This window comes from Capronia coronata (genome assembly GCF_000585585.1).
Source record: "Capronia coronata CBS 617.96 chromosome Unknown acBCG-supercont1.5, whole genome shotgun sequence".
NCBI classification, from domain to species: domain Eukaryota; kingdom Fungi; phylum Ascomycota; class Eurotiomycetes; order Chaetothyriales; family Herpotrichiellaceae; genus Capronia; species Capronia coronata.
This window is the reverse complement of record NW_006912897.1, coordinates 1,260,251-1,287,106: the sequence shown is the minus strand read 5'-3', so window position 1 is coordinate 1,287,106 and position 26,856 is coordinate 1,260,251. Positions and strand designations below refer to the sequence as shown.

At 53.1% G+C, this 26,856-nt stretch overlaps 9 protein-coding genes across 9 annotated transcripts; 5 read left to right on the top strand and 4 right to left on the bottom strand.

The window, feature by feature from the left end:
• Window positions 1-371: 371 nt before the first annotated feature.
• A1O1_06127 (uncharacterized protein) lies at window positions 372-1,887 on the top strand (the record flags this gene model as incomplete). Its single annotated transcript, XM_007727007.1, has 2 exons — window positions 372-559; window positions 630-1,887. 2 exons carry the CDS (start codon window positions 372-374, stop codon window positions 1,885-1,887), a joined length of 1,446 nt encoding a protein of 481 aa, XP_007725197.1.
• A 1,416-nt stretch (window positions 1,888-3,303) lies between these two features.
• On the top strand, window positions 3,304-4,742 carry A1O1_06126 (uncharacterized protein; the record flags this gene model as incomplete). The annotated part of the gene is made up of 3 exons (XM_007727006.1): window positions 3,304-3,402; window positions 3,488-4,059; window positions 4,133-4,742. The coding sequence occupies 3 exons, from the start codon at window positions 3,304-3,306 to the stop codon at window positions 4,740-4,742; spliced, it is 1,281 nt and encodes a 426-aa protein (XP_007725196.1).
• A 3,224-nt stretch (window positions 4,743-7,966) lies between these two features.
• A1O1_06125 (phosphatidylinositol glycan, class Q) lies at window positions 7,967-10,268 on the bottom strand (the record flags this gene model as incomplete). The annotated part of the gene is made up of 2 exons (XM_007727005.1): window positions 7,967-10,084; window positions 10,131-10,268. The coding sequence occupies 2 exons, from the start codon at window positions 10,266-10,268 to the stop codon at window positions 7,967-7,969; spliced, it is 2,256 nt and encodes a 751-aa protein (XP_007725195.1).
• A 126-nt stretch (window positions 10,269-10,394) lies between these two features.
• A1O1_06124 (phosphatidylinositol glycan, class Q) lies at window positions 10,395-10,665 on the bottom strand (the record flags this gene model as incomplete). Its single annotated transcript, XM_007727004.1, has 2 exons — window positions 10,395-10,496; window positions 10,546-10,665. The coding sequence occupies 2 exons, from the start codon at window positions 10,663-10,665 to the stop codon at window positions 10,395-10,397; spliced, it is 222 nt and encodes a 73-aa protein (XP_007725194.1).
• A 1,985-nt stretch (window positions 10,666-12,650) lies between these two features.
• A1O1_06123 (uncharacterized protein) lies at window positions 12,651-13,545 on the top strand (the record flags this gene model as incomplete). Its single annotated transcript, XM_007727003.1, has 4 exons — window positions 12,651-12,708; window positions 12,787-12,840; window positions 12,902-12,955; window positions 13,010-13,545. The coding sequence occupies 4 exons, from the start codon at window positions 12,651-12,653 to the stop codon at window positions 13,543-13,545; spliced, it is 702 nt and encodes a 233-aa protein (XP_007725193.1).
• A 1,220-nt stretch (window positions 13,546-14,765) lies between these two features.
• Window positions 14,766-16,196, bottom strand: A1O1_06122 (uncharacterized protein; the record flags this gene model as incomplete). The annotated part of the gene is made up of 1 exon (XM_007727002.1): window positions 14,766-16,196. One exon carries the CDS (start codon window positions 16,194-16,196, stop codon window positions 14,766-14,768), a length of 1,431 nt encoding a protein of 476 aa, XP_007725192.1.
• A 494-nt stretch (window positions 16,197-16,690) lies between these two features.
• On the bottom strand, window positions 16,691-20,987 carry A1O1_06121 (5-oxoprolinase (ATP-hydrolyzing); the record flags this gene model as incomplete). The annotated part of the gene is made up of 6 exons (XM_007727001.1): window positions 16,691-17,571; window positions 17,634-17,835; window positions 17,911-19,640; window positions 19,699-19,860; window positions 19,914-20,205; window positions 20,268-20,987. The coding sequence occupies 6 exons, from the start codon at window positions 20,985-20,987 to the stop codon at window positions 16,691-16,693; spliced, it is 3,987 nt and encodes a 1,328-aa protein (XP_007725191.1).
• A 1,015-nt stretch (window positions 20,988-22,002) lies between these two features.
• On the top strand, window positions 22,003-23,794 carry A1O1_06120 (uncharacterized protein; the record flags this gene model as incomplete). Its single annotated transcript, XM_007727000.1, has 5 exons — window positions 22,003-22,143; window positions 22,224-22,337; window positions 22,405-22,846; window positions 22,926-23,365; window positions 23,423-23,794. 5 exons carry the CDS (start codon window positions 22,003-22,005, stop codon window positions 23,792-23,794), a joined length of 1,509 nt encoding a protein of 502 aa, XP_007725190.1.
• A 798-nt stretch (window positions 23,795-24,592) lies between these two features.
• A1O1_06119 (uncharacterized protein) lies at window positions 24,593-26,758 on the top strand (the record flags this gene model as incomplete). Its single annotated transcript, XM_007726999.1, has 1 exon — window positions 24,593-26,758. One exon carries the CDS (start codon window positions 24,593-24,595, stop codon window positions 26,756-26,758), a length of 2,166 nt encoding a protein of 721 aa, XP_007725189.1.
• Window positions 26,759-26,856: the final 98 nt, after the last annotated feature.

Genomic DNA, 26,856 nt, shown 5'->3' with positions numbered 1-26,856 from the left:
GTGCTTTCACCGCTTCCTTGCCATCTCCGAGTCTGCCTGTTCGGGGCAGCTTTCACTTATCTGCCGCTACTGTTGCAGCTTCTGCCTGGTTTGGCCTGACCTGACTTTCCATTCTCGACTCACGGACGGAAGCTCAGGACGAAGATCCTCCACATGGAAATTCGACGACTTCCACCCCATCATCTCTCATACCGTGCCTCCCTCCCCAAAGGGTGACAGATCTGATCCGGCGCGTGGTCTGCCTCCGACCGACACCGACGGTTACAGGATAGATCTATTCTAAACGGCTGTCTCGAATCTTACCACTTTCCAACATTGCTTGCCTTTTTTGCCATCTAGGCAGACGCCAAAATATCATCCACCCACGCATCATGCACGAAGATCTACGCAGAAGAGCTCTCGAGAGCCACAAGACGGTGTCGAACAAGGCCAAGTCGAAACAATCGTCCCGGGCCAGTTCCCTGGCGGCGTCGGCTGCGAATTCCCGAGTAGCGTCCCGAGATGCCTCCGACGAGGAAGACGCCGGCAATGGCAATCTTAGTGATGATACAACCCAGAGGTGAGGCCGAGCATATGCTAGAGTGCGCAGTTGATATCAGACCGGGCTGACCTTTTGCGATTTCATATAGCATCAATTCGATCGATGCACTCCTGGAAAGCGACGATTTCAACGAACAGACCACCGAGGTCATTCGACAAGAACTGACCGATGCGATTGCCGATCTCTTGGAACGAAAAGGCAGTAGCACCAAAAGCCGGGAAGATTCCTTGAGCACCTATGTCAAGTGTCTGACCTCGCACTATCTGGCCGAAATCCTGCATGGCCGTGTGGCCGACTTATTGGGAGCATTTGGTCGGAGCATCAAGGCCGAGACGAGCGAGAAAGAGACGACACTGGCCCTGAGAGCCGTGGCACTCACCGCCATCACGTTTGCAGACAACACCCTCTATGAGATGGTATCCGGGGTGCTGAAACGCAGTATTTCAGACTCCCAGTCCTTAGCGGTCAAAGCAGAAGGCATCTTCTCCTTGGGCATCTGCCTCTCCTTTGGTGGGGCCGGGGAAGAAGAAATTGCCGAGTTCATGACATTCTTACTCGAGATCGCTTCGAGCGACGGTGCCTTCATTGGGGCTGATGACAACGCCGAAGTGGTGGCGGCCGCACTAAGTACCTATGGGTTCTTGGCCACCCAGATCGAGGATGTGGAGGAAGAATCGGAAGACGCAGTAGCCACGTTTCTCGACCAGCTGGACGCCAATGACGTGCGGGTGCAGGTGGCTGCGGGAGAAAACATTGCGCTGCTGTACGAGAAGAGCTACACACCACGCGAAGAGGACGACAGCCCTTCGTCGGAAGGGGAAGACGAAGAGACTGGAAACGGATCCTCTGAAGAACTGGGCGGAGGGCGGGACGACTCGGGGCTGGTGAAGCGATACAACGCGTACCACAACACGCATGAAGTGGTGGAAAAGGTGACGGCGTTGGCGTCGCTCAGTACCAAGGCGATGCATCGGCGCGACAAGAAAATGTTACATCAAGCATTTGCCCGGATCTCGGTCACGGTGCAGAATCCCAAGCTTGGACTGCAGGCCAACAACGCATCCAAGATGGTGGTGCGAATCCACCGAGAAGGAGAAATGCGGGTGGACAAGTGGTGGAAGTTGATGCGATTGAACGCGATTCGACGATTGTTGGGCGGCGGGTTCGTCAATCACTATTTCGAAGGCAACAAGCAAGTGCTGGACGCGCTGCCGATGCTGATGCGCTCGACAGGGGACGAGGGCATGCGCAGTCCCCGGAAAGCAGGGAGCAACAAAGGTAGCAAAGGACGATATCGAGACAGTCGACGCTTTGTTTCAGGAGACTTCCTGTCGGCGGATGAGTAGGGGAGGTGGAGGGAGAGGTAGAGATGGATATTCCTGCTCGCAAGAACAACTTTGGCACATGGGTTACAGATGGATGAAGCATGACACTAGCACGTGATTTATACCTACTTTTATTCTCGCACTCGCACTCGCTGGGACATGAGATGGGGCTTTTAGAAGAATGGATCAATATTCAAACACATATGCACATACACGTATGCATGTGTTCGCCAGTGACTTGACCTTCTCGACGTGAGGCAAAGACATGCGCTGCCCAGTGATACGGGCAACTTGGTAGTAGGAGTATTAGATCCTCGGTACCTGTATGTACTCCGAGTCTGCTCCGTAATTTAGGCGACAATCTTATTAGGAGGGTGACCCAGTTTGCCTCACATCAGAGCCCACTTGGTCTGGACTGCGCAGTGGATAATGGGGACTGTACATGGGTAATTTAGGCGGCTTGGGGGGCCTTATGAGCCTGGACGCCATGCAATTACAAGAGGTCCAGGGCATCAAACCCCAAACACACCTGCAAGTAAGACACGCTTATTAGAGGCTTAGGGGCGCCACGCCAGCCTGCTGCCATCCACTACGGCCACCACCTGCTAGTACTGCAGAGGATGAAGAGCCGACGTAAGGTCCCTCGAGTGTATCACTGGCGTACGTAACCTGCAATAATCCCAAGATGCCTCCCAATTGCCCCTACAACTAGTCCAATAATACTGGTAATCCTCGTCCTGACCCATACGTTACTTGTCACTTACTGTGTTGCAACTCCGCCTCAACTCAGCCGCAGCCCCCTCGCCCCGCCCTTTGTTTCTCCTGCAATTCCTCGCAGGCTTCTTTCCTGCTTTGAGTTGATTCGATTCTCTTCCTCTTGACAGTTCACGAAATTGTGTCTTCCACCATCTCATCTCGAACCTGCAGTGGTCGACGCTGTTGTCCTTTTCCATTCCTTCATTCTCGATTTATTCTTTCACTTACTTCCTCCATCAGGTCGACTGGCGTGGAGTGCAGTTGTCGTGTCCTGCTGCTGCTCCGCCACGCTCACCTTTTTCCCTTCCCTCGACCAACAACCGCCTACCGCCCGACCTCTTCACCTTCAGCTGTCCACGAGCGTAATCCGACCCTTTGGCGGTACCGAATATTCCATCGAGCAGTCCAGGAACGTCCGTCGGTAGTCAGAACCACTTCAGCAACGAGCCTCTGTCGTTCTGCCCTGTCACTCCTTTTCTTTCCGACATTCACTTCCGACTTGGTTTTCCAGCTGGCTTCCCGGGTCAGTCTTCCGCGCACGTGACTGTCCAACGCACCGCATCGGGACACGCGACATCCATCTCAACCTCAATCTCACTTCGTCCCTTGACTTCATCCTGGGACTCGCGGCGCGGCTGATCCAACCTCGAGTTTTAACAATATCAATACGCCGTCTCAATCATGGTGTCGGTTCCTCTCAACGTCACCGAGGCCGCCGTGGCCGCCCAGCCCAATCTGGGCGGGGCTCAATTCTCTTCACACACCTGGGTGGAACCCATTGTGAGTCTCGTCTCGCGCTGTTATCCTATCTGTTACCTTTCCTTTGGGAGCATGTCTAACCATGGCGCTTTGGCCTGATGTCTAGATTGTGGTGTCGATCATGATCGCTTCCTTGACGGTCAATCGTCGCCGAGGTTACCGAATCATGGAGTCTAATAGAGGTCGCTCACCCACCCAGTCTCTCCTACCACACGCCCAATCGCAAGACGGATCCCCCGACAACTCGGTGGACGATGATTCGTATCTGTCCAACGACTCCGATGTCTTCACCTCATCCAAATACCCGCCCAAGAAACGCAATTGCTGTGGCATGGTGGTCCATACCCCGAACTCGTCCCGATTTGCCGACAACTTCCACTCGCGCATTCTCGCCAAGTTTCCCTTCCTGATCGAAATGTTCTACTGGGTTTTGAACCTGTTGTTTTACACTCTGACCAAGGCCATTGCCCAGGTGGCCTTTTCTGGCTACGACGGACTGTGGCAGCTGGCCCAGGACCACGGCGTGCTCATCCTCGACATTGAGCATAAATCCTGGCTGAGGTTTTTGTTCCCCATCCAAGAAAGCGACTTTCAAGCTTGGTTCCTCAATAACCATTTGTCCGCCATCACCTTTCTGAATCGCATTTACTCGCTGGTCCATATTCCCGGCACGGTTGCGTATGTTTATCTCTTCCTCCAGCCCCCGGTTTTGTTTGAAGGCCATTACTAACATGTGTATGCTCTTACCCAGCTTTCTATCGTGGTATTACTATGCCGCACCATCCCACTCCTCCTTCGCCACCGTCCGTCGAACAATGACCCTGGGCAACTTTGCCGCTTTCAGCATCTTCACTTTCTTCCCCTGCATGCCTCCTCGCCTGTTACCTGAGGACTACGGCTTCCACGACACCGTCCGTCAAGCCAATGCCGAGTCCGTCTGGGTCGGCGGCAACTACGTCAACCAACTGGCCGCGATGCCCAGTCTGCATTTCACCTATGCCTTCGTCATCGGCTCCACCTTCCTGTGCCATTCGGGCATTTTCCGTCGCGCGCTGGGCCGCAACGAACCCCGGAAATCCGTCTTCACCCAGATCTTCTTCCTCGTCCTGGGTATCTGCTACCCTCTCCTGGTCTTGACCGTGATCGTCGCCACCGCCAACCATTACTGGCTCGACGCCGTCGCCGCGATGTGCACCACCTCCTTGTCGTTCCTATGCAACAAGGTCTGGTTTTTCCTCTTACCAGCGGAGGACGTGTTGTGTTGGATTCTGAGAGTGGACAAACCAACTCCCACGACCGGTCAGAGACTGGAGAGACAGACGGAGAGTTATCACCTTGTTAAAGACGAGGAAGACGCTTAAGGGCTTTAAATTATCTCTGGAGACCAGCGGAAGCAAAGAAGGCGTTGACATCCTGTCTTCGATGACACCCCCATATTGTCTGCTTTCTTTTTTGGGCACATCGAAATCCTGGACAAAAAGATCATCATTAATTTCGACTATCATTGTTTTTGTTGGTGCGTAGGATTAAAAAACGCTGGGCTGGGCGAAAGGCGTCTTGGGAAAGGAAACCCCCCGCACAAACAGCGAGTGAGCAAACGAATAACGGCTGTGGCTCTCCTGACATCGATTGGATTTTCAATCAACGACGAACGATTTGGATGGAGCTGTTGTGAGCCCCCTGAAATAAATCCCGTGGCTACTGGGCTTGTGTTGTTGTCTTGAATCTGAGACAACACAGACGATGGAGGGCGAATGTAGAGCTACAGGACGGAGCAGTGGAAGATGGGATGGGATGGGCTAGGATCGTGATAGTCAGTCATCGATGGTGCCACCGTAAATCAAGACCAAGATCAATCTATGTATTTGTTCATCATCCTCGGACCTGAAGCGACCCGACGGCAACTTGTTGCTGTTGCTACTGCTAAGACTGGAAGTCTGAAGATCTTAGAATCCCATCTTTCGAGTTATGTCCCATCGATTGATTACCTTAGCCACAAACCCAATCCAATTCCAATTCCAATTCCAATCCCAATCCCAATTCCACGTCCTATCACCCAGCGCTTCCTCCACTGTTTCGCGAGCATGTCGTTGCAGAGGAAGTGAGCTGGGTCATCGTGACTGCGAGAGTTGGCGAATTGTTAGAACGAACAGTCAGTCAGACAGTCAGTCAGTCGTTCGAGGCGAATGTCGATGCCACCACACCAGGTCAAGGGAGTCAGCATGGATAGGAAAACACCCATCGCGGTGCTACTAGTAGAACATGTTTCATGCTGGCGTCGCTCGGTAAAAGAAAACTGACAACTGTGGTTGGTGTCAACCTTTGGCGTGCAGTAGGAAAGGGAAAAGGGGGAAAATAAGCAAAGCCCAATAGTAAGTGAGCTATCGACAGACAGTGCTTACTACATTCCAGTCTTTCGGGAATTATTATGGAGGGAATCAAGTCTATGATCTTTGACGAACTTCTGTCAAGATCCGAGATGTGAGGTTGTCAGGCACCGGGTTTGAACCTCTATTGTCCATCACGCAGACCCCTTGCCTGATTTCCGTCGGCCCTAAAGAATGCTTGCTTCCTCTTGGTCTTTGGCCATCTTCGTGTATGATCAGACCTGACGCTGTAGCCTTGTGGTACGGTAAGAGCCGCGGCCTGCTCAAAGTCCAGCCGTATCAATCCATGCCTGCCGACGAGCCTGCTTCAGATTCATCGGATTCTTCCTTGACATCCCGAACCCAGCTGCCGGTCCAGACTGTTCCAGATCCTGCATTGATGACGCCCAACGCATTTGTGTTTCCAGCCATCTTCTCTCTCCATGCGCATTGGCAACGGGCGTTTCTGGTTGAGCAAATCAGTCAGCATGAAACGTCGCCTCAAGACGACCGGACCCGAGTGGTGCTTACATGGTACACTTGTCGTAGATGTTTTGGGTTGTGCAAGCTATGAGCATGTCAGATGGACTCGACCAAGTGTTTTAGAGACGTTGTTGTGCATACCTCCGTACGCATGGCAGACCAAGGTTCCAGATGGAGTGCAGGCACAGAGTCTGCGACAGGTCGAGGTGTAGACATTCTAAGTCGGTTGAGGCTGTCCAGATTGATCGTCCAAGCCGGCTTCTGTTTGGCGCGCCAGTCAGCAAATCTGTGCTCTTGTTTCAACTGAATGCCGACGTCTTACCGTTGGTGGTCTCATCTCTCTGGCTCAGGATACATTGCGTCAGGTAGGTTTGATCCGTGGTCAAGCAAAGGACAGTCCAAGCCCACTCAGTAGGTTGGTAAGAGACGTCGTTGGTGTTGGAGCTTTCGCTGACGTTTGACGCCTTCGTATCAACGTCGCTGCTCTCCTGGGTTGGGGCAGCGGTAACGCAGCCGAAGACGGACAGCAGGATGCAAAGAAGGACCAGGACTCGAGAGAAGGACTCCATGGTGAGTGGGATTGGAAGGAGATGGAGAAGCATGCGAAGATGGAGGTTGAAGACTCAGTGCGCAGTCTAAGAGCAAAGGAAGATCCAGCAAGTCTCTCGATTGCAGCCAGTCGCTTTGAGTGATGATGATGAACTCGAGGAAGATTGAGGAGAGTGTGAAGCTCAGCTCAGCTCATACTACGCAAAGCCAGACGGTCGCCAAGTAAGAAAGAGTGGGAAGAGTGGGAAGACTGGAATGGGAGGAAGAAGTGGAAGTATTACCAGGTAGTAGTGAAAGGAGCAGTGAATACCAGGTTCCAGGAGGCAGCTAGGGACGCAAGGTCTCAACGTCGTCCTCGTCGTCGCAGTCAGTCACTGCAGCCTGCGCTGCACACAATTACAATTGAAAAGTCTCAATCTTTCCACCTTCCCTATGCTATCATCTTTCCTATTTCTTTACATCCGTCGAGGAGCCGCCTCCCTCTTTGACAGGCTCTTCTACCTTCTCATCCTTCTTGATCTCAATGATCTGGCAAATCTCAGTACCATCGAAATCACAAGACTCCATCACCTTACATTATTGCCTGGAAAGAAGTCAGTGCATGAATGGATCAGTAGAGCACGAGACTGTCACTACAATCGGCACAATGTCCCCAATCTCCATCCTTCGTTAGGTCCACTCGGCCGCCGCACTCGGGACATTTGGGCATGGTTAAACGGTTGTTGAACCAGATATAGCTGTGACTCAAGGAGAATGAGCGGAATGAGGAGTTGGAGATGTAGAAGTCGAGGTTGGAGACGCAGGACAATCAGATGCTTTGGGCAAGATCATGATGGACTGAGAGAACTTGAAGAAGAGCGCGCGATGGAAGACGTCGTCGATACGTAGATGCCAAGCTATTGCAACTGTACTGCGAAATGCCCGTATCGAAGAACTAGTAGTGTTTGTCGATGGTAGACAACTGGATCCAGATCAACTACCAGCCAGAAACAATACTACTACTTGTGTCTTGCCTGCCAACGCTGCAAATTACTTTGTAGTAAGGGTACATGCACCCTGTTGTGAAGAGACGACAATATCATGTATACAGCAGGGGCTGATTATAAACAGCCACCACGATACAGTGCAGGCAATGATAACTCGACGAAGCAAGAAAATATAGCTAGTTTGACTCGATTTCATTTGGCTCATCCCCATCGCTTGCCGATGGCTCTGCCATGACTGCCTAGAGATCCTTCTTGTAGATGTGAATGCGCATGGCTACTGCCCGACACTGCGCCCGCGGTCATGGTCTCACTCAAGCTCTTCCAGACCTCAGAGATTGTCGCACGCTCTCTTGGAAGTACCGAATACTGCAGCCCATACATCTCGCTTCTGCCCAGAGGCGGCACAAAACGACCCGTCAAAAGTCTAAAGACCACCTTGGGTGAGAGATAGTGTTGACGGATCCGTGCCCAGAGCTGGAAATATTGTTCGAAGATGTGTCGCAGTGACAAAGGGGTGGAGGAGAGACGCACGTACGCGACACTCGATTCGGATTGTTCATGCTGGTCGTCGACGTCGACGTCGACGTCTGCGTCGTCCTCTTTGCTAGCATCGCGCTCTGTCTCTTCCTGCCACTGAAGTCGATGTTGCTCGGCGTCCAAGAGTTCAAAGTGCACCCCCCCTGGTAACCTCTTGCTATCCTTGAGCCTGAGCATCAACGCAAACAAAGGAAAATGATTGAGGCATGCGAGGCAAGTGTCCAGAGTTGCCTTCAATGATATGATTGCCATTCGAGCCGAGGCGAACGTCAAATAGAAGACGACCACAGTTGGGAGCAGGAAAAATAGCAACGTGAACAAGATTGTACCGAGAAGGAGCTGGTCCAGATCATAGTCGCAGTTGTCGATGCGATTGCGCAGCACATTTCTCTTCTTGCCACGGAACAGATGGAAAAGGCTGATGATGATGGTGAGCTGCCAGTTGAATATGCGCGCGCTGGCCACATAAAACGAGTAGATGTGGATCGTCATCAGACTGAGCAGGTCGGAAAAGATGGCGATCGGCATGCTCGCCCCGGCGAAGGAGGAAATTCCAATGAAATATACAATTGTCGGTAATCGTGGCAAAACGAGCATAACGGTTGTCGAGGACCAATACTCAATAACCCACAGAAACAAATCACCCAGAAATGCTGCCAGTTCGGTATTCAACTTGAGACCACCAGGAAACGACATAAGCCATCGGATCATTCGTCTCAGCCCTTCAATTGTGTACTCGTCGAGTATTCCGCCGATGAACTCCGACGCGGTTTGAGCATTGTCGCTGAGAAAACTTCCTAGGGCTATGCCAATGATAACGTCGTTCGCAACCAGCCAGAGAGAGTTGTAGAATCGAATGTAATCGCTGTTGCTCGTAGGAAAAGAAGACCAAGTCGCATGTCGTCGCCGCAGAAGCGCATACTGCGTTGGATAGTAGGAAAATTGTTGGAGCCGCAAGTGGACCTGTTGGCAGCAGGCCGAGATGTCCTTCAGGGCAACAGTTCCGTTGAATGATCGTCGACTTTCCGGGAGCTGTAGTCTCTGCAATGGCAATGGCCATTCAAGGATCTGCAGGATGCCTTCAGCAAGGATGCGATGCCCAATGATGGCAATCTTGAATAAGGACAATAGAGTCGGGAAGGCGTATGTCATGAAAAGTGTCCAGACAGTCCACGCAGCAAAGGCGTAGAGAGACTGTGCCGACTCGACGACCCTTTCACTGACTGACAAGCTTCTCTTCCTACGCGGTCCCACCAGGGGCGTATTCTTTTGTAACAAATCGGCAACTTCCTGCGCACAGTTGATTTGCCGCAGGATCGCGTTCAAGGCAAGCTCCTTTTTTGTTGACCGATGTCGCACAACGGTATGGTATCGGAGCTTGTTGACCAGCTGAGTCACTCTCTCATGCTCTCTCTCTGCTTGCACCTCCACCTCATCCGGAAAATACAGGGGGGCTCTTTCCGAGTAATAATCCCGACCGAGAGCAAGGGATATTGGCGTAAGAGACATGTATTGCATTTGAGTTGGATTTGGTGGATCGAAGAGAACGACTTGCACCGAGATTTCCGCTCTTGCTGGACAGTATATGCGAGGCCTTTTCTCCCCAGGCATAATAAAGGCACAAAGTCTGGTTGGGTCATATATCTCGGGCAAATCTGGATGATTGAGCGTGCCCAGGACGTGCATGGCGGATCGGTCGCAAAGTTGGAAGATCCTAGCCACGGGATATGGACTGTTGCGAAAGAGTGTGCCTATCCGCAGCGCAGACTCGACATTTCGGACCTGTGACGATCAGAGTTGGCCCCAGTTCTTGCTTTTGATTGCATACCTCGACATCCTCCAAGACAGTTATCACAAAGAAATCCAATTCTGAATTCTTCCATCCTACTATTACTCCGGGTGCGGTTGTCCGAGTAAGACTGTTCGGCCAGAATATCCGTAGCATGCCATCGCTATTCTCGACCATGATAACATGTTGTCAAAGGCTCAGAAGGAACCTCTTCGACGTAGTTGTTCACGAGCTGAAATTCCATGCGAAGGCAACCGAGGATGCTATTGTAGATCAGCTTCTGCCCCCTCCTCAATCAGGGTATCAACCCACAACTGCTGCCTCCTGCGCTGCGAGTCGGTCCAGAGGGATTGCGATGAGGGCGAAGATCAAGGAGATTATGACAAAGGCTTTGGCCGCCCGGGTCTGGAGAGCAGTCAGTTTTGCGCTTCCAGAGTTCGAATGAGTGTCTTACGATAACCCCGTGATCCCAAGCAAAAATGGCCAACTCGTAGAGTCGGGTGACGAGATCCCAACGTGCAGTGATATAACCAGCAACGAAGATGCCGATAGTCAGGGACGAGAATGGGTGCATGCATGCGATCGCTTGACGGCGGGATCAAAGTCAGGCCTTGCTCTTTGAAGGGAATACAAGTCCCTGCGCCTGTCAAGTTTCAAGGTGAGTGTGACTGCACCGGCTCTGGAGAGGAGATAGAGGCATTCTTTCTAGACTCGCGAACCTAGAATTGAACTCCAGGAAACACGATCGTTGTTGGAACTTGAGCTCCACGTTCCCCTGATTCCAGATCAACAGCACTCATTGGTACGGCGCCGCATATGCACCTAAATGAACGATCTGGGTTGTACATTTGATACGACACAGCGCATCCATGGTTATGTAGCTGCTGTATCGGGGTGATACAGGAACAATCTCGCAAGGATGCCACTTGAAACTGTGCTCGAGCGCATGATCGCACGAATCCCCCATAGCTACGAAGCTGAAGTAGCTTACGTGCGTGCTTGATGGGCCAACGCTGTCCGTTCAACGGGCATGGTCTAGCAGTTTGAAGGGTACTAGGCCACCACGACGAAGTTGGCCGGACGTCTGAAGAACGAGTGCATCAAACCGATGAAGCTAGGCTCCGATGTCCGCCGCATTTTCTCCTCGATCTTGATATTGCTTCGCGGACGGGTTTCAATTATCCTCGGATGATAAGCGGGTCGGCAAATGCCAGCAGATGTATGCCATTCCACGTCCACACTTTGTTGTGAACCGTGCTGCTTATAGACATCAACAAGCACATCGAATAGCATGGCGAGAGTAGTTGCTCGTGGCCAGTTCAGGCCTCGAGGCTTTGGTCGAGGGTTCATCGTGGAGATATCCTCATGTCTCTGATATCACCATGGGTGTCCTCATATCTGTAGCCTGCCAACGTAGGTATCCCACCGCTCTGTCTCTTCCCTCCTGTTGTTGTAGATCATACTCTTCCAGAAACAATGTCCTCGTCCTCCTTGTCCATCTGCTGTCTTGTTTCCAGCTGCTCTCTTCAGTGCCACTGTCCCCAAAAGACGCTAATATGGAATAAGCTTCTTAGCGGTCGATCACCCGCTCTTAGCTCCGGGTACAGCCGCTGTAGACAGGTCGAAGCTCAATTTCATCTTGTTGTAGCTGAACTTCCTCCGTATCACTCTCCTCTGCATGATTTGACAAAGCCATCCTCGTCCCGTGTAAGCTTTCCGAAGGTGGCAAAGGGGTGTGACAGATCTGTGCAATCCTGTCCAGGGTGTGAGAGATGAGACATTGCAGGTAGCCGACGACGCTGGATTCCAGCCTCCTGCTTTGGCCTACCTAGGTAATTGGCAGTGAGCTGAGCTTTGAATGCAGTGCTGCCAGAGTCCACCATGCCTGGAGCCTTGTGAATTGTGATACTGGCGGACATCACCCAGAGGTAGGGTATTGGAATTTGTTATCTCCCATCAAGCAGCCACTGTCACTGTTCAGCTCTGTCTTCACACAAGTTTAAGTGAAGATGCTGTGGCCGCCCGTTTGCCTTCTGCTGTCTCTGTTGTCTCTGCCGTCTTTGTCGGCTTCATGCATGGTGGTTGCTCGCTAGACTCCCAATCCCCATTCCCATCCCCCTTGGTCATTGCAACCCTTCATCGGCAGGCGCCCGAATCACTGAAGCGCGGTTTCCTTCACAACGCTCCGCAGCGGCGTCCTTTGCTGGATCAATCACTGATCTGATCGCAGCGCTCGATTGGCCGGTATCGCTCTGCCTTGCGATCTGATCAGAGGCGTACACTGGGATCATCCCAAACGAGAGCGCGGCAACTCTTGGCCGGGTCGATCTGGGGACACTCCTTCACAGCTATAAATTTCTGCCTCTGCATCCTCACTCCTGCATCTCTCTTACCACCTTCACCGAATTACCTACCTACCTTTTCTACTCAACTCATCAAGTCCCATCAACCTTCTCTCTGTGTCGCACCTTTTGGACCAGACATCCTCGGACTTGGATACCTCATTACTCTTACTCACCACATTCTACCCAAACCCTTCTCGCAAAGGCTTCATCCACCATGAAGATCTCAAGCGTCTTGGGCCTCGTGGCTGTTTGGTTCGCAGCAGTTGGCTTGGGTGAGTTTTGTGTGCCAAGATCCGCTGGTGCCTGTGCCAGTGCCAGTTCCTTCCAATCTTGCTGACTTTCGGATTTAGCCATCGCATCCGTCACTGGAGATTTCGAGGACAAGGTCATCGCAGTCTTGCAGGGTAAGTTTGCGGTTCCAACTCTCTTCCAATTTGACCATCAAACAACTGACACAAGATCCAGCTCGTGATGTTCCAGCTCACCACATCAAGGAGATCGTCAATCTCATTCCACGTGGTAAGTGAAGAGAATTCCTCGTTTCCAGGTGCTCGGCTAATCTTTTCCCTTCAGACACCGTTACCGTTACCACCACTCCTGTCGGCTGCGCTACCTATGGTCCACCATCATATCTACCAGCACCACCATCGTCTTATGGCATCATCACCACTGAGACCACTGATGGTACCACTACTACTTCGGTCACTGGAACTGCGATCTTGACTCCGGCCATCACTCCAGAGATCACCACCACTCCTATCGAGACTACCTCCCTCGAGACTCCAGTTCCAGCTGTTCCGGTCACTCCCACTGTCGCAACCACTCCGGTCAGTTCCACTACTACCACCATTGAGAGCACCACCGTTGAGAGTACCACCGTTTCCACCACCGAGGCCACCACTCCTGTCGAGACTTCTACCTCGAGCAGCGTCGTTGAGAGTACCTCCTCTACTACTGCTCATCTCACTGTCTCCACCACCACCTCGGCTCGGACTACGGTCACTCCAACCACTAGCACCGGCATTCCACTTGCTCCCAACAATGGTGCCAACACCCCTGGTATCAATGTCGGCTTGCTCGGATTGGTGGCTATGGTGGCTCTTATCTGAGCACATACCTCATCACCCACATACCACGACACTCTCTGCAGCTATGTCTGCCATGTACTTTCACATGCATTCATCAGCATATGCAAGTGGTGACAAGACATACCATCTCGAGGGTGAGATCCAAGAAGAGTCAATGCTAGCTGGTTGCAAGGGACACACAGACAGAATTCAGCCTCCAGCAATCAAGGAACCGCATACTTGACCGGGGTTTTCTCCAAGCTAGGCCATTTGGTTTGGCTAGATGGAAGCCTGGCCATGGATGGCAGGTACACTTGCGTTGGACAGGTCTTGAATCAATTGCTATTGCTTCTACCAAAGGTTCTCAGCCACACTAGGTGTGCACATGGATCAAATGATCCTTGAACCATAGCTACTCCAAAACTAATAAAATTGCTTCTGCAATCAATCCTTCTGCTTCCTTCCTCTGTTCTTTGCACTCTTGTAGCTGTCATAGCCATGGTAGACTGAGACTTCGACAGAGATTTCATGCCTTAGTCGTAACTTTTCTTACATGTCTCCCGCTGTCCCCTGCCCTTCTGCCATAGACCGTCTCATAGCAACGGCAAGGAACCAAGCACCGCATCAATTTGTAGCTGTGAGCACCGTGTGAGGATAGCAGTGAGAGAACTCACCTTACTCTGACTTTTGCTGTGCCCTTTTAGCCACGAGCGATCTATCAACAAAGGCATCCTGAGTTCTCCTTATCATCAACACACCCAGACTTGTGACGAGGCTGTGATTCTCGGCTATTCTTCGGCTTTATACAGAACCCCCTGACTGTCCTGAACACTCGGTGATGTCGTGCACCAATCCGCCTTGATCGTGATATCTTACTGCCATTTATCTCCTCTACGTGGAGAAGCTCAATCTCTGTCTATCACTCGTCACACAAAGGCTATTTGCTATATTGGATGTACAGAGAGGTAGGCACAAGGTAGTATTTGATACATGTCTTTGTTGGAGTAATGTGAACAACGAAGTCCCAGTATTCCAACATGATATATTGGAAACAATGACATATCATGACGATCAGGCAGGCAAGTCTCTGCTTAACTTCCAAAGACGCTGAGTGAGTCCATCCATTTTGCGATTTTGGCAGCCGATGGTACAGCCTGCCAACAGATCTAGCCATACGGCTAGGTATTTTTTATTGCAGTGCTGCTTTTTGAGTTGAGTTTCTAAGGCGGCGAACTGTCGCCGTGCTTCTAATATAAAGTGTCTTATGGGTTGGCATCGAGTATTCTATCCTTGGATTCGCCAGCGTCGCCCAGTTTACGCTTGTTCCAGACCTCCTCGAAGAACCCCTCCTTCCTAAGTCGCAGCACTTCAAAGCCGACCTCGACAGCAATGAGCACGATGATCATCCACTCGAGGGACAGACCGTGCTTTTCGCTAAGCCGCTCCCTCAAGACCGAGACGATCTCGGAGGCGTAGTCCATCTTCTCGTTGAGGACCTTGATCCGGATGCCGACGTCCAACGCCCGGCCAACCTGGTCGTAATAGTTCTCCAGGTTGAGCTCATGGCGGGAATCCCAGAACAGATCCGGTAGAGAGTCCGTGAGTTCGGAATAGAGGTTCAGCTGTGCTCGGAGAAGAAGAAGTTGGCCGGTCTTGCGAAGGATGAATCGTCGGGACAGTTTGAACGGCAGACGCGAGCCTTTCGACAGGAGCATGGGAATGTCGGCGGTCGAAGCGAGGTAGGTGGACAGATTGGTCTCGAGGACGGCCAGCTTGGTGCTCCTCGCAAAGCCCGAGGAGAAGGCGATCTTGGTCAAGACGGTGTCGACGGATTGGTACTGCGACTCCGGTTGCGCGTCGGCGTGGTCTTGTCCCTGTCCTGAATGGAGATGGTCCGGTCTTTTCGTGCCCAGAATGATCGTGTCGCCACGGATCAGACTGTGCTCGCGGCTCGGGTCCTCTATGTAGTCCAAGTCTTCGGTCTCGATCGGCTCCTTGTGAGGATCGATCGCGGCCGGAAGGAGAGTGCGGGTCGCAAAGTACGATGTAAACCCCTCTGGCAGAGCCCACGTCACCACCGTCCCGGAAGGGAATACAAAGACATCGCCGACCTCGGTGGACGACAGATCGCGAGCGGCCGGATTCGTCGAGCGGTAGATGGACGAGATGGGGATCTGGACGTGCAGGACCTGCGGGAACAGGCCGGTGCGCAACGGATCCGGCTCGTAGCCTTTGCTGCGCAGGATTTCCACGACCTTGCTCAAATCGAACTGCTCGGCTACAGCGTATGCCGTCACGATCTTGGGCGTTGCAGACTCATTCTCGCCCTCGCCCCGGTTGGAAGACTTGACTAAGTTCCCGGCTTTGGACCGCTGTGCCTCCAGACCCACGCGCCGGAGCGACGTCTTGGTCCCTGGTGTTCGTGCGGTCTTCCGTTTCGGCGACTGCACTGCCACAGTTGCAGGTGTTGAGTTCGCATCCTCCTTTTGCTCGTCTCTCCTGGTGGCTGTCTGGCTTAACAGCGCTGGGTTCGAGGAGAAAAATTCCCGCCGGCGCGGCCGCTGGAGAATCGGAGAGGCATGCAGTGGGCGGAATGAAGGCTGTCGGAGGGATTCATATCCGGTGCGTCGACATGTCGAGCAAATGAACTGGTTCCCGAGACATAGCGTCGGTCGCGCAGCAGCTGTCCGCATCACTTACTTGTGCAGCACAAAGTGTCGCAATCAGGACCGTGGAGGGTTCATATTACTTCAAGTAAGTAATTGAGGACTGCAGCAGACATTGGATTGCATTGCAGTTTCGACACAACTTGTACCTCTGGTCACGGTCGGTGGAACTTTTGATGCCTTGGGGCAGCGTGTTTTGGTTGCTCAAACAGACGACATCAGACGATGCCGCTTTAAGAACGAATGAATGAATGGCTTCACGACTAGATTTCAATCAATCAATCTCTCACCTCTCGCTTGACGCTTCAAGGTACCCTCGCTTCCTCGGCGTCATGGATGGTACACTCTTGAACGGAGCTTGACCATTTTCTGCGTTTCCCTTGTGATCAAGGAAATGCCTATCCGGGTCTAAAGCGCCCTGGAAGGTCCTATTAAAGACATCATTTTGAGCACCTGTCTACCGCTGATCTAACTCTATCCTACAGAGTGACAACAAACAGCCCCGGAGGAGGGCTGCCGCCTCAATTACTATTCTGTTGAGCGCCTCTGGCAGCCAGACTTCCGCCGCCGATCCGAGGCTGAGGCTTCTTATGCTGCACTGCATAAAGAGCATCCTTGCGCAGTTTCTCGTCCCCGACGGCTCCCCACGCACCACCGCCAGGGGTCATGATGACCATACGATCCCCGACGTCCGCTTTGATGGTGTTCTTCGGCCCCAGGTTGATGACGCGTTCCGGCGTCACTGTGCCGTCAGCTGCAGTTGTGGCTTTCTTGATGAAAAGGTTCAATCCCATGGCACCGTCCTCACCGCCATGGAGGCCATAGGGGGCGTGGCTACGGCGGTCTGATAGGATGGCGCTGGAGAGAGGCTTCCGGAATTCGATGTCGCGGATACAGCCATCGCCGCCACGGAACGCGCCAGCGCCACCGCTTCCTTTCCGGAGGCTGAACTCACGCAGGAGGCAGGGGTAGCGACGCTCGAAGATCTCGGGATCTGTGATGCGCGTGTTGGTCATGTGCACGTGTACGCCGCTGGTTCCGTCCCAACCGGGGCCCGCCCCAGCGCCGCCCGCGAGCGTCTCATAGTACCCGTATCCGGGCGTGTACTTGCCGTCGGCGTCGATTTTGCTGCTCTGTCCGAAAGTGAGATTGTTCAGGCACCCTTGGCTGGCCGCGCAGCTGTCAAAGGCCCTCAGGATTACGTCCGTCACACGCTGCGAGGTCACGCAGTTTCCACCGACCACGGCGGCTGTCGGACTGGGTGACAGGAGTGTTCCTTCGGGAAGTATGACGTTGATTGGGTTCAGGCAGCCTTGGTTGAGCGGAATGTCCGTCTTGATCAAGGCTCGCAGGACATAGATGATGGCCGAGTACACGACTGCCTTGGGTGCGTTGGTGCTTCCTGTCAGGGGGAGATACATGTGAGTTCTGTGCTCACGTCTTTATTTCATGATTGGCACTCACCATATACTTCTGGCCCAGTGCCAGTAAAGTCAAAGTCTGCAAGGCCCTTTTCGCCATCAATGGTGATTCGAAGCTTGATCGGGCTTCCGTCATCCATGTAATCTACTGCCTCGAGCGGCCTGCCACCGAAGTTATGATACGTCTCTTTCAGCAATGCCTTGACTGCGAGTTCGGCGTTCTGCTGGATCGCTTTCATGTAAAACTGTTCGGAGTCTCCACGTCAGTTACCACACGTGAAAAGGATCGCGCGCTGGACGAGAGCTTCAAGGTAACCTACCATAACCGTCTGCAGTCCATATTCTTTGGTTAGGAGCTTGATGAGGTTGATACCTTTCTGATTAGCTCCCACTTGGGCACGTAAGTCTGCCAGATTGTCGGAGAGATTGCGTGCACCGCTGCAGCCAGGGTAGGCGGCGGGCCGGCGCAGAAGATGCTCTTCCATGGCTTCTTCATTGAAAACACCATCCTCGACCAGCTTGACGCTCTCAATTGCAGCACCTTCCTGCCACAGCTCCGTCGAGTTGGGAGGAAGTGAGCCGGCACTGATGCCGCCAATGTCGGCGTGATGACCTCGGGACGCGGTGTAGAAGATGATCTTGCCATCTTCGAACACCGGAGTGATCACCGTAATGTCAGGAAGGTGAGTACCGCCACAGACGGGATGATTGCTGACCAAAACATCACCGTCCTTCAACTGGCCTTTCCAGTGCTCGTGCTGCCAAAGAACCGCATACTGCATGCTGCCCAGATGCACTGGGACGTGGGGGGCATTCGCGACGAGCCGACCGTCAGCTGAGAATAAAGCACAAGAAAAATCCAGGCGCTCCTTGATGTTGGTGCTGACACTGGTCTTTTGCAGGGTGCGGCCCATCTGTTCGGCGATGCCCATGAATCTATGCCCAAACACAGAGAGTTGGATAGGATCGACGATACCGGTATTGGCCGCGTTTGAACCCAGCCGCGACGAGTTTTCAACATCAATGACGACGTGGTTCCGTAATACTGTGGCCTTGGCTTCTGGGGTGATAACAAGAGTTTGTGTGTTGTCGATTATGATGGCGGGCCCTTGGATCTGGTCACCATGCTCCAGCGAGCTCAGGGGCAGTATTGGCGTGGTCTGCCAGCCGCCATGTTCGAAGTAGACCTCTTGCTGCTGTTTCGATGACTCTTTGGCTATAGGACGGACCTGGGTCGATGAGAGTTCTTTGGCCGGCGCCGTTACGGACTGGCTGGCCTTGCTTCGCCCGCGAGCCCGTACCCGCACGTCCTCGACAAGCACGCTTCGAGGCATCGTGAAGCCGAATTCCTGCCGGTGTCGATCGATAAACGCCGTGCCAAAATCCCACCCGTCTTCTGGCTTCGGGATCATTATCAAGGTATCCGAGCCGTCATAACGCATGTTCAGATAGATCTCATAGTCGACCTGGTCATCCTCCTTGATACCTTGTTTCTTCAAAGACGCCTGCGAACGCTCAAGTAAGGCATCCACTTTTTGCTGGATGATGGGCAGGCTGGCCTCGCCGAAAGCGCAAGAGAGCGGATCTTGTGCCTCAGAAACGACATCGGCCAGAGCCATGCCATAAGCGGAAAGGATAGAGCTGTATCGGTGGATGATTACCCTCCCAATACTCAAGGAAGATGCGATGTCACAGGCGTGCTGGCCACCTGCACCTCCAAAGACGGCGAGATCGTGGTGAGAAGCGTCATGTCCACGGGCCTCAGTCAGAGCTCGGATGGGTCGACACATACTCTCGTTGGCGACTTTCAGAAAGCCCAGGGCGACCGCTTCAGGAGTGAGCTTGTCTGACTCAGCTGAGAGCTCCCCGTTGATTTTCTCCGTCAGTTCGGTGAAGAGTTTGCGTGTGATTTCCGCGTCCAGAGGCTGATCCTCGTTCTCGCCGAAGATCTTTGGGAAATGCTCGGCACGCAATCGGCCCAAGAACAGATTCGCGTCGGTAACAGTCAAGGGTCCGCCTTTCCGATAGCAAGCCGGTCCGGGATGAGCGCCTGTGAGTCGATGTGAGCTTACCGGGCACAAGAGTTCACAAAGTCAGGGAAAACTTACTCGCTGACTCGGGTCCAACTTTGAAGAGACCGTTCGTCCAAGACAGCATTGAACCACCACCTGCTGCCACAGTGTTAATGTCCAGCTGGGGACACTGCAGAGCCACACCGGCCGTGACAGTCTCGAAAACATGGTCGTATGATCCTGAGTAGCGCGAGACATCTGTGATCTACTGTCAGCTTCCAACTTTCTCGGACGAGATCGGGAATCCCGACCTGTTGAAGTTCCTCCCATATCAAAGCCTATGATAGGTTTTCCAGATTCAGTATCATAAGACGTTTGGGCATATCCTACGACACCACCGGCAGGGCCAGAGAGAATAGCTTTCAAACCCGAGAAGCTTCGGAAGTCGGCCAGCCCGCCGTCGCTCTGCATGAAATCACATCGGGTGTTTCCAGTGGTGAGTCCCCCCTGGAAGTTCTTGCTGAAAGAGTCCAGATATCTCTGGATGACTGGAGTTAGATATGCATCTGCTGTGGCAGACTGTCCACGAGGGACCGCCTTGATCTGTAGGGCGAAGAACTGGTCAGCCATATGGTTCGATCCTGCAGAACAAAGGGATTCCATACCATTGGCTGCAAACTAGAGCTGACCGAAACGCTCATACCCATGTCCGAAGCAAGGCGTGCAACCTGCAGCTCATGATCTGGGTAGGTGTAGCTGTGAATGAAGCAGATGCTGACACTGCGGAATCCCTCATCGTGCAGCCTCTGTAATTGCTCTTTCACAGCAGACAGGTCGGGCTTCTTGATGATTCGCACCACCTCGCCCGATATCCCAGTGACGAGGGCCGGATCCGAGGACACATCTGCGACGGCATGCTCGGGGTCCTCGGTGAAATTCTCCAGAGTCACTCGCTCATCGACCTCGACGACCTTGTCGTACAGTACCTCGGGTTTGGCGACAGTCAAGTCAAAGATATCCGGTCTAGCCTGATTGCCAATTTCCAACAGATCGTGGAATCCTCTCGTGATCAAGAGCGCAGACCGCTCTCCGTTGCGTTCTAACAAGGCGTTGGTGGCCACAGTCGTGCCCATTCGAATATTGACGACGGGAGACACATCGAGTAGCGAGCCTCGTGGAATCTCCTTACCCGTTGCGATTTCCAAAACACGTCTAATGCCTTCTGTGGGCGCATCGGCATAGTTCTGGGGATCGACCGAGAGCAGTTTGAAGACCAAGTCCTCGTCTCGCCCTGGAATAGAGGCCCAGACGTCGGTGAATGTTCCGCCTCGATCAATGGCGATTTCGATCCCGCCAGCGGCAGCATCTTGTGTAGAGTGAGGCATGGCACCGAAATCCAAATCTCAACAATTCAACAAGATCGTTGATGATCGGTGGAATGGCCTTATCTTGATCCCTCCCTTATATGACAGCGTTGCGAGCATTGAGGGTGGGCCGAAGCCTCGCTTCATCGGCCCCATAACCCGATATTCGACGGGCCGATGAACCAAGACACGCCTTTGATCTCACTCAGGTTCATCGGGTAGCCGCTAGCCATAAGAGCTCTCGGCATGTGCTGTTGGTTAGCATTATTGCTCTGGGCAAATCCGACCAGACTGTTAGCAGACAAATTTTTTGTTAGTGATCTGTACTGCACCGGCAGCCGTGGTCACACTTGGTTGGTCTTGAGGCTTGCGATGTTCAAGGTGATTCACGGATCAGCCCAGCCTACGCCTAGCCGGGCATGTCACATATCTGGCGCTATCTTGATGAAGCGGTTACATGATCCCGATGCAGATTTCCGACAAGGACAAGCACTCTCTATCTTGTCATTCATTTGGAGCCCCATTCCTACTAATCAGGGCAATGGGAATTTCAGTCAGGTCACATGACAGGCTCTCCCGTTACAGGAAGTTACCTAGGTACCTTACGCATACGTCTCGGAGCCCACTTCCGACGCGACTCACACTCGTCTCTTATAGAGGTATTTTGTGTACTAGCTAGTGATTGGCTACTCAAACACCACACAAGACTGCATAGTTATGGCATAAGCAGTCTAAATCTTCTGGATTTGCCTATTGCCGACAATCAGATTGCCGCAACGCGTTTTGGTGTTGATGCTCCACCAGCAGCATGCCGCTAGTATCTCGCTGGGTTGGGACGGCTAACTGTTAAGCGAAAAGAACGAGAGAACTGCCAGCGTCTACCTCAGTACTGTACTCACCATGCCTCAAGAATCCTTTTTCTAGGCAGCCAGCGAGAGATAAGGACTTCAGATATGAGGCGATATAAAGTCGCTGTTGGAGAACGACAGTTGTGGACGGATCAAACGTCGATTCGATGTCTGGAAACAAGGAGATCATGGCCGTCAGTGCGGCCGACAAGACGACCTCTGACGACCAAATCGCCATCGAGGGTGGTAAAGACGAACGTGTTGTCAAGTGTCGCTCGGATGGTATTCCTCTGGTGCCTCAGCCGAGCGATGACCCCGAGGATCCTTTGGTAAGATTGCCCCCCTCCCCCCGGCTCGTGTTTGTTTTTGTGAGGCCCAGACGATGGATGCTGACTGATGACTCTCTCAGAACTGGTCTTCGGCCAAGAAGCATAGTGCGGCGGTGACTCTGGCTCTTATGTCATTCGTGCTGAAGTTCACCACTACTCTGATCGCCCCTGGAGCTCACACCCTGGCTGCACAGGTATGTTCCGTTGACCATTGTCACTGTGATGGATGTCGGCATTGGGCAATCACTAAACGAGGTACAGTTTGGCACGCCTGCGTCCAAGGCGACATATATCGGCTCTACGCCGACCATTATGTTCTCCGTTGCTCCGTTGCTCTGGATCCCTCTTTCGTCGAGATACGGACGCCGCCCGATCACGCTGATCGGCAATTTCATGGCGATCTGGTTTGCTATCGGAGTTGCCGAGTCTGAGTCGTACGCCTCGGCATTGGTCTGCCGGATCTTCATGGGCTTCTGCGGTGCGGCAGGTCTTTGCTTGGGCCCAGCCGGTATTGCAGATATGTTCTTCTTACACGAGAAGGGCAGACATATGGGTCTCAATACTGTTCTGCTGGTTTCGGCTCCCTATGCTGGCGGCGTGGCTGGGGGCGCGGTGCAGTTCAACAAGAGTCTTGGATGGCGCTGGTCGATGTATATCGCCGCCATCATCTATAGTGGACTCTTTGTTGCGCAGCTCTTGTTGGGTGAGTTGCCGAATGCCAAAGGGCGAACGTCAAGCCCTCTTATGTTTCTCTGTTGCTGACAAAGTGCTTTTGCTTTCAGTTCCTGAGACTCTGTATCCCCGGCCAGCCGCAGGAGCGCCGGCCCCGAAGAGTACCACCACTGGTACTCTCCGCAAACTGGGCTTCCGGAAGCCTACCTACGCCAAAGACCCCACCTGGCTGGATCTGTTCAGTCGGCCGGTGGCTATGTTTGCGTACCCGACTGTGCTGCTTCCTTCGATCTGGTTCTCGCTGGCTGCCATGACGGAAGTTGCGAACACGGCGGGCTTCCCACTGAACTTCGGCGAGCACACCAGGTGGAATTTTAACACGCGGTCGGTCGGGTTCTGCTCCTTTTCGGGTTTCATTGGAGCGTTGCTAGGCGAGATCTTTGCTGGCCCTCTTTGTGATTTCATCGCCGGAAGAGCACTGGCCAAAAAACGGGCGTGGGTTCCTGAGAAGATCCTCCCTGTAACATTCATCTCACTGGTCACTATACCGGTAAGTATCATCACCCGAATTTCTTTTCTGCTCGACACAACTAACATCTATGACTAGGCTGGCCTACTGCTTTATGGGCTGGAACTGGAATACCCTACGGGTTGGGCGGCGGCGTTGACTGGCGTCGCCATCTTTGCCTTTGGGCAAGAAGTTGCCTTGACAGCCATCATGACATACCTGGTCGACTGCTACCCGCAGCGCGCCTCGGAGTGTTCTGTTGTTTTCCAATTCTGGCGGAACCTCATGGCCTTCCACCCACCGTTTTATGTTCCCCAGTGGATCGAGTCGGGAGGTGGAGCTAAAGTGCCTTATATCGTCTTTGCCTGTCTCGCTGTCGGCCTCTTTCCATTCGGTGTCGGAACACTTCTCTGGAAGGGCTCGAACTTGAGAGCCAGAGGACCGATGTTTTCATTTTCACATAAGCAATGAAGAGGAAGATGGTGTGGCCTGGAACCGCAAGTACAAGTTTAGACAGCGCTATATACTAGTACATATTCAATCGAACTTTATATAGGAGCCGACTATATTTGTTCACCCAGGAACCCTGTGATATCTGTACTCCATATCTACAAGTCGAAAAGATGGCGAAGACGCTGTGGAGGAAGTGCGTATCGGATCCCGGGCACCTGCCCGATCTGATAGACAGAGCGGAGACCAACCGGGTATCGGATAACGGGCTATCTGAGCTCCACTATGCTAATTTCCTTAGCTAGATGCTATGTGAATGGTAGCATTTCAATCATAACGCCAGTCCTGATTAGGTTAAAAACCAGGATAAGGCTTGCAAGCGATGTCTAGCAAGTCTATCGGTTGGTCGAAAGACGCAATAAGCCTTATTTAGCGCCCCATGTGTCTCTCTAGAGACGATCAACCATGGAAAACCGGCAGATATGGACCCTTTAGAGCCGGTCCCTTATCTTGACCCTTTCAATACCTGATGGCCCATATCAATCTCGACTTCTAAGGCCAGGTCCAGTAACTCGAGTTCCTGACTCAGGGCATCCATGATTGCTGTGCTCTCCAATCCATCGACGACACTCCCCGCTCTCGTGCATCTCTCATTATTGCAGCTACGTTGTTACCAGCAACCTTCCCTACGCACGCTGGAGTATCATTTGCATAGGAAAGCGAACATCCAACCGCGATGCGAGGCTAGGTGCCAAAGAGCTTGCTGTCGAATAGATCCAACCGATACAACCCCTCCGGCGAGCGGAGCGTAGAGCAATGATGGAGCATCATTCAGCGGCATTGGCTCAGATCCGACCGGACCTGCTTAAAAGGAGAGTACCTCCAGGCTTGCGCAAGAGAGCTGAAATCAGCTGTGACAACTGCAAAGCGCGCAAGCAGAAATGCCGTCGCTCATCGGCCGACCAAAGCTGCAACTACTGCCGCGGACTGGGCGTGACATGCGCGGCGACCAAGCTTCGCAAGCCCCGAACCGGGCGGACTGGGACTGGGACCACAACCCGAGACAACATGCGCGTCGCGGTGCTCGAGAGCCTGGTGCAAGGGCTGATACCGGAGGCGGACCTGGCCGACCTAACGTCGATGAGAGACCTAGGATGTTCGCTGGGCATCCCGATGCCTATGCCCATGGCGAACGACGGGAGTTCGACAGCAAGCGAGTCCCAGTCAGGTCTGCCGGACCTCAGAGAGCGGCTGCTCCAAGACAACCGAGGCACGACGCAATACATTGGACCGACGAGTTCCTATTTCTTCATGACCGAAGTCTGCAGCGCCGTGGGGGCCAAGCGGAGTCCCAACACCGAAGAGCTGTGTAAGACACTCAACGTGGTGAGCAGCATTCCGCAAGAGACAGCAGTTGCATTCACGCCCGCGAGCAGCAGCACCATCGCTTCCGAACAGACAGGATTTCCTACGCAACAATTAGCCGGTAGAAGTCTTGACGTGGTTCTGCCGACATCCTCCCAGACGAATCGCACCGTGGACTGGTTCTTCGCCCATGTCCATGCCGATTTCACCGTGTTCCATGAACCGTCGTTTCGCGAGACCTACGAGGCCTGGCGCCATTCGCCTTCCGACCTGGTCGATCCGACCTGGATGTGTTCGTTGCTTGGGATGCTCCTGCTCACGGCGAAACCGCTAGGCATGCCAGCCAGCCAGGAACAGGAGATATGGATCAAAGCTCAGGAGCTGCTGACGCGGACTCTCCTGACGTCGAGTCTGCAGTCCGTCCAGGCGATGATGGTGCTGGCGCTGTACCTGCACAACTCGAATCGGAGAGACGCCTGCTGGACGCTGACGGGGTCTGCGATCCGCATTGCCCTGGCCATTGGGATGCATCAGAACGATGTGCAATGTACCACTACCAGCCAGACGCCGCTGTTGAGGACCCTACGAAAGAGAATCTGGTGGACCCTATATGCGTTTGAACAGATGCAGGTCTCTTCGCTCGGGCGCCCGTCTGCGCTGAGCGTCTTTGTCCCTGTCGCGGATTCGTCGTCGGGCACAATGATGGGAATAGGCGCCGACATCCCGCCCGACTATATGACCTGGCATAACAAGTTGGTCGTCTTGCTGGGGAAGGCATGCCAGACGGCCAAGAACACATCCCCTACAACGCCGAACGCGGGACCCTTGTCTCCTGCGGCCAGTCTGTTGAGAGAGCTGGACGAGTGGAAAAAGGCGTTGCCTCGACATCTGCAGCCCGGCTCGGTCGAGTATCTGCCGCCCTACTATCAGAGACCGGTGATCCTGCTTCACGTTCAGTATTATTACACCATTTCTCTGGCGACGCGCTGGGCCTTGTTGAGCAGCGTGTCGCTGCTCAAGAACATGGCCTCGGGCGCGGTGCCGCAGGGCTTGTCGGATATGGCTGAAGCGTGTGTGGAGGCAGGACACTCGTCTTGCGCTCTATTACTCAAACTGGATGCAATGGGCCATTTCAATGTCTCTATCTGGTGGGACGTCTTCTGGCTGTACTCGGCCGTTCTGACAGTCGCGTTTGGCATCCATCGCGATTTCATGCGGCAGAGCACCTATAACCACCCTACGGCCCAGGCACTCCTGAGAGATGCTTCTGCTGCGATGCAGATTCATGTCCAAAAACCGGAAATGCCGCCTACAATGCAACGCTGGGCAAACATCGTCATCGACATCTACTCATCCACTTCACTCGCCGTGGTGAGCGAGAAAGAAGGAATCGAAGAAGATGAAATTACGACCCAGTCGAGAGGCATCTCTCAGCAGGCTGCCCAGTTGAGGTTTACACTGCCAGAAACCCAGGAGAGATACGATGGAGTAGCGTCCAGCGAACCTCTCCTGTTTGATCCAGGATCGATAGACTTTGCAGATGTTGGTCGGGCTTTTCAAGCTGCCAATTGGGAAGATATCAGCGGCATGCTTCTGATCCCAGATTATGCCTTTCCTTGAGCATAAGGTAAAGCTGTCAACCTCAATAGTCGATAGAATCTGGACACATTATTTACGAACGTCGTCTCCCTCAAAGATAGAAATGTACATCTCTCCTG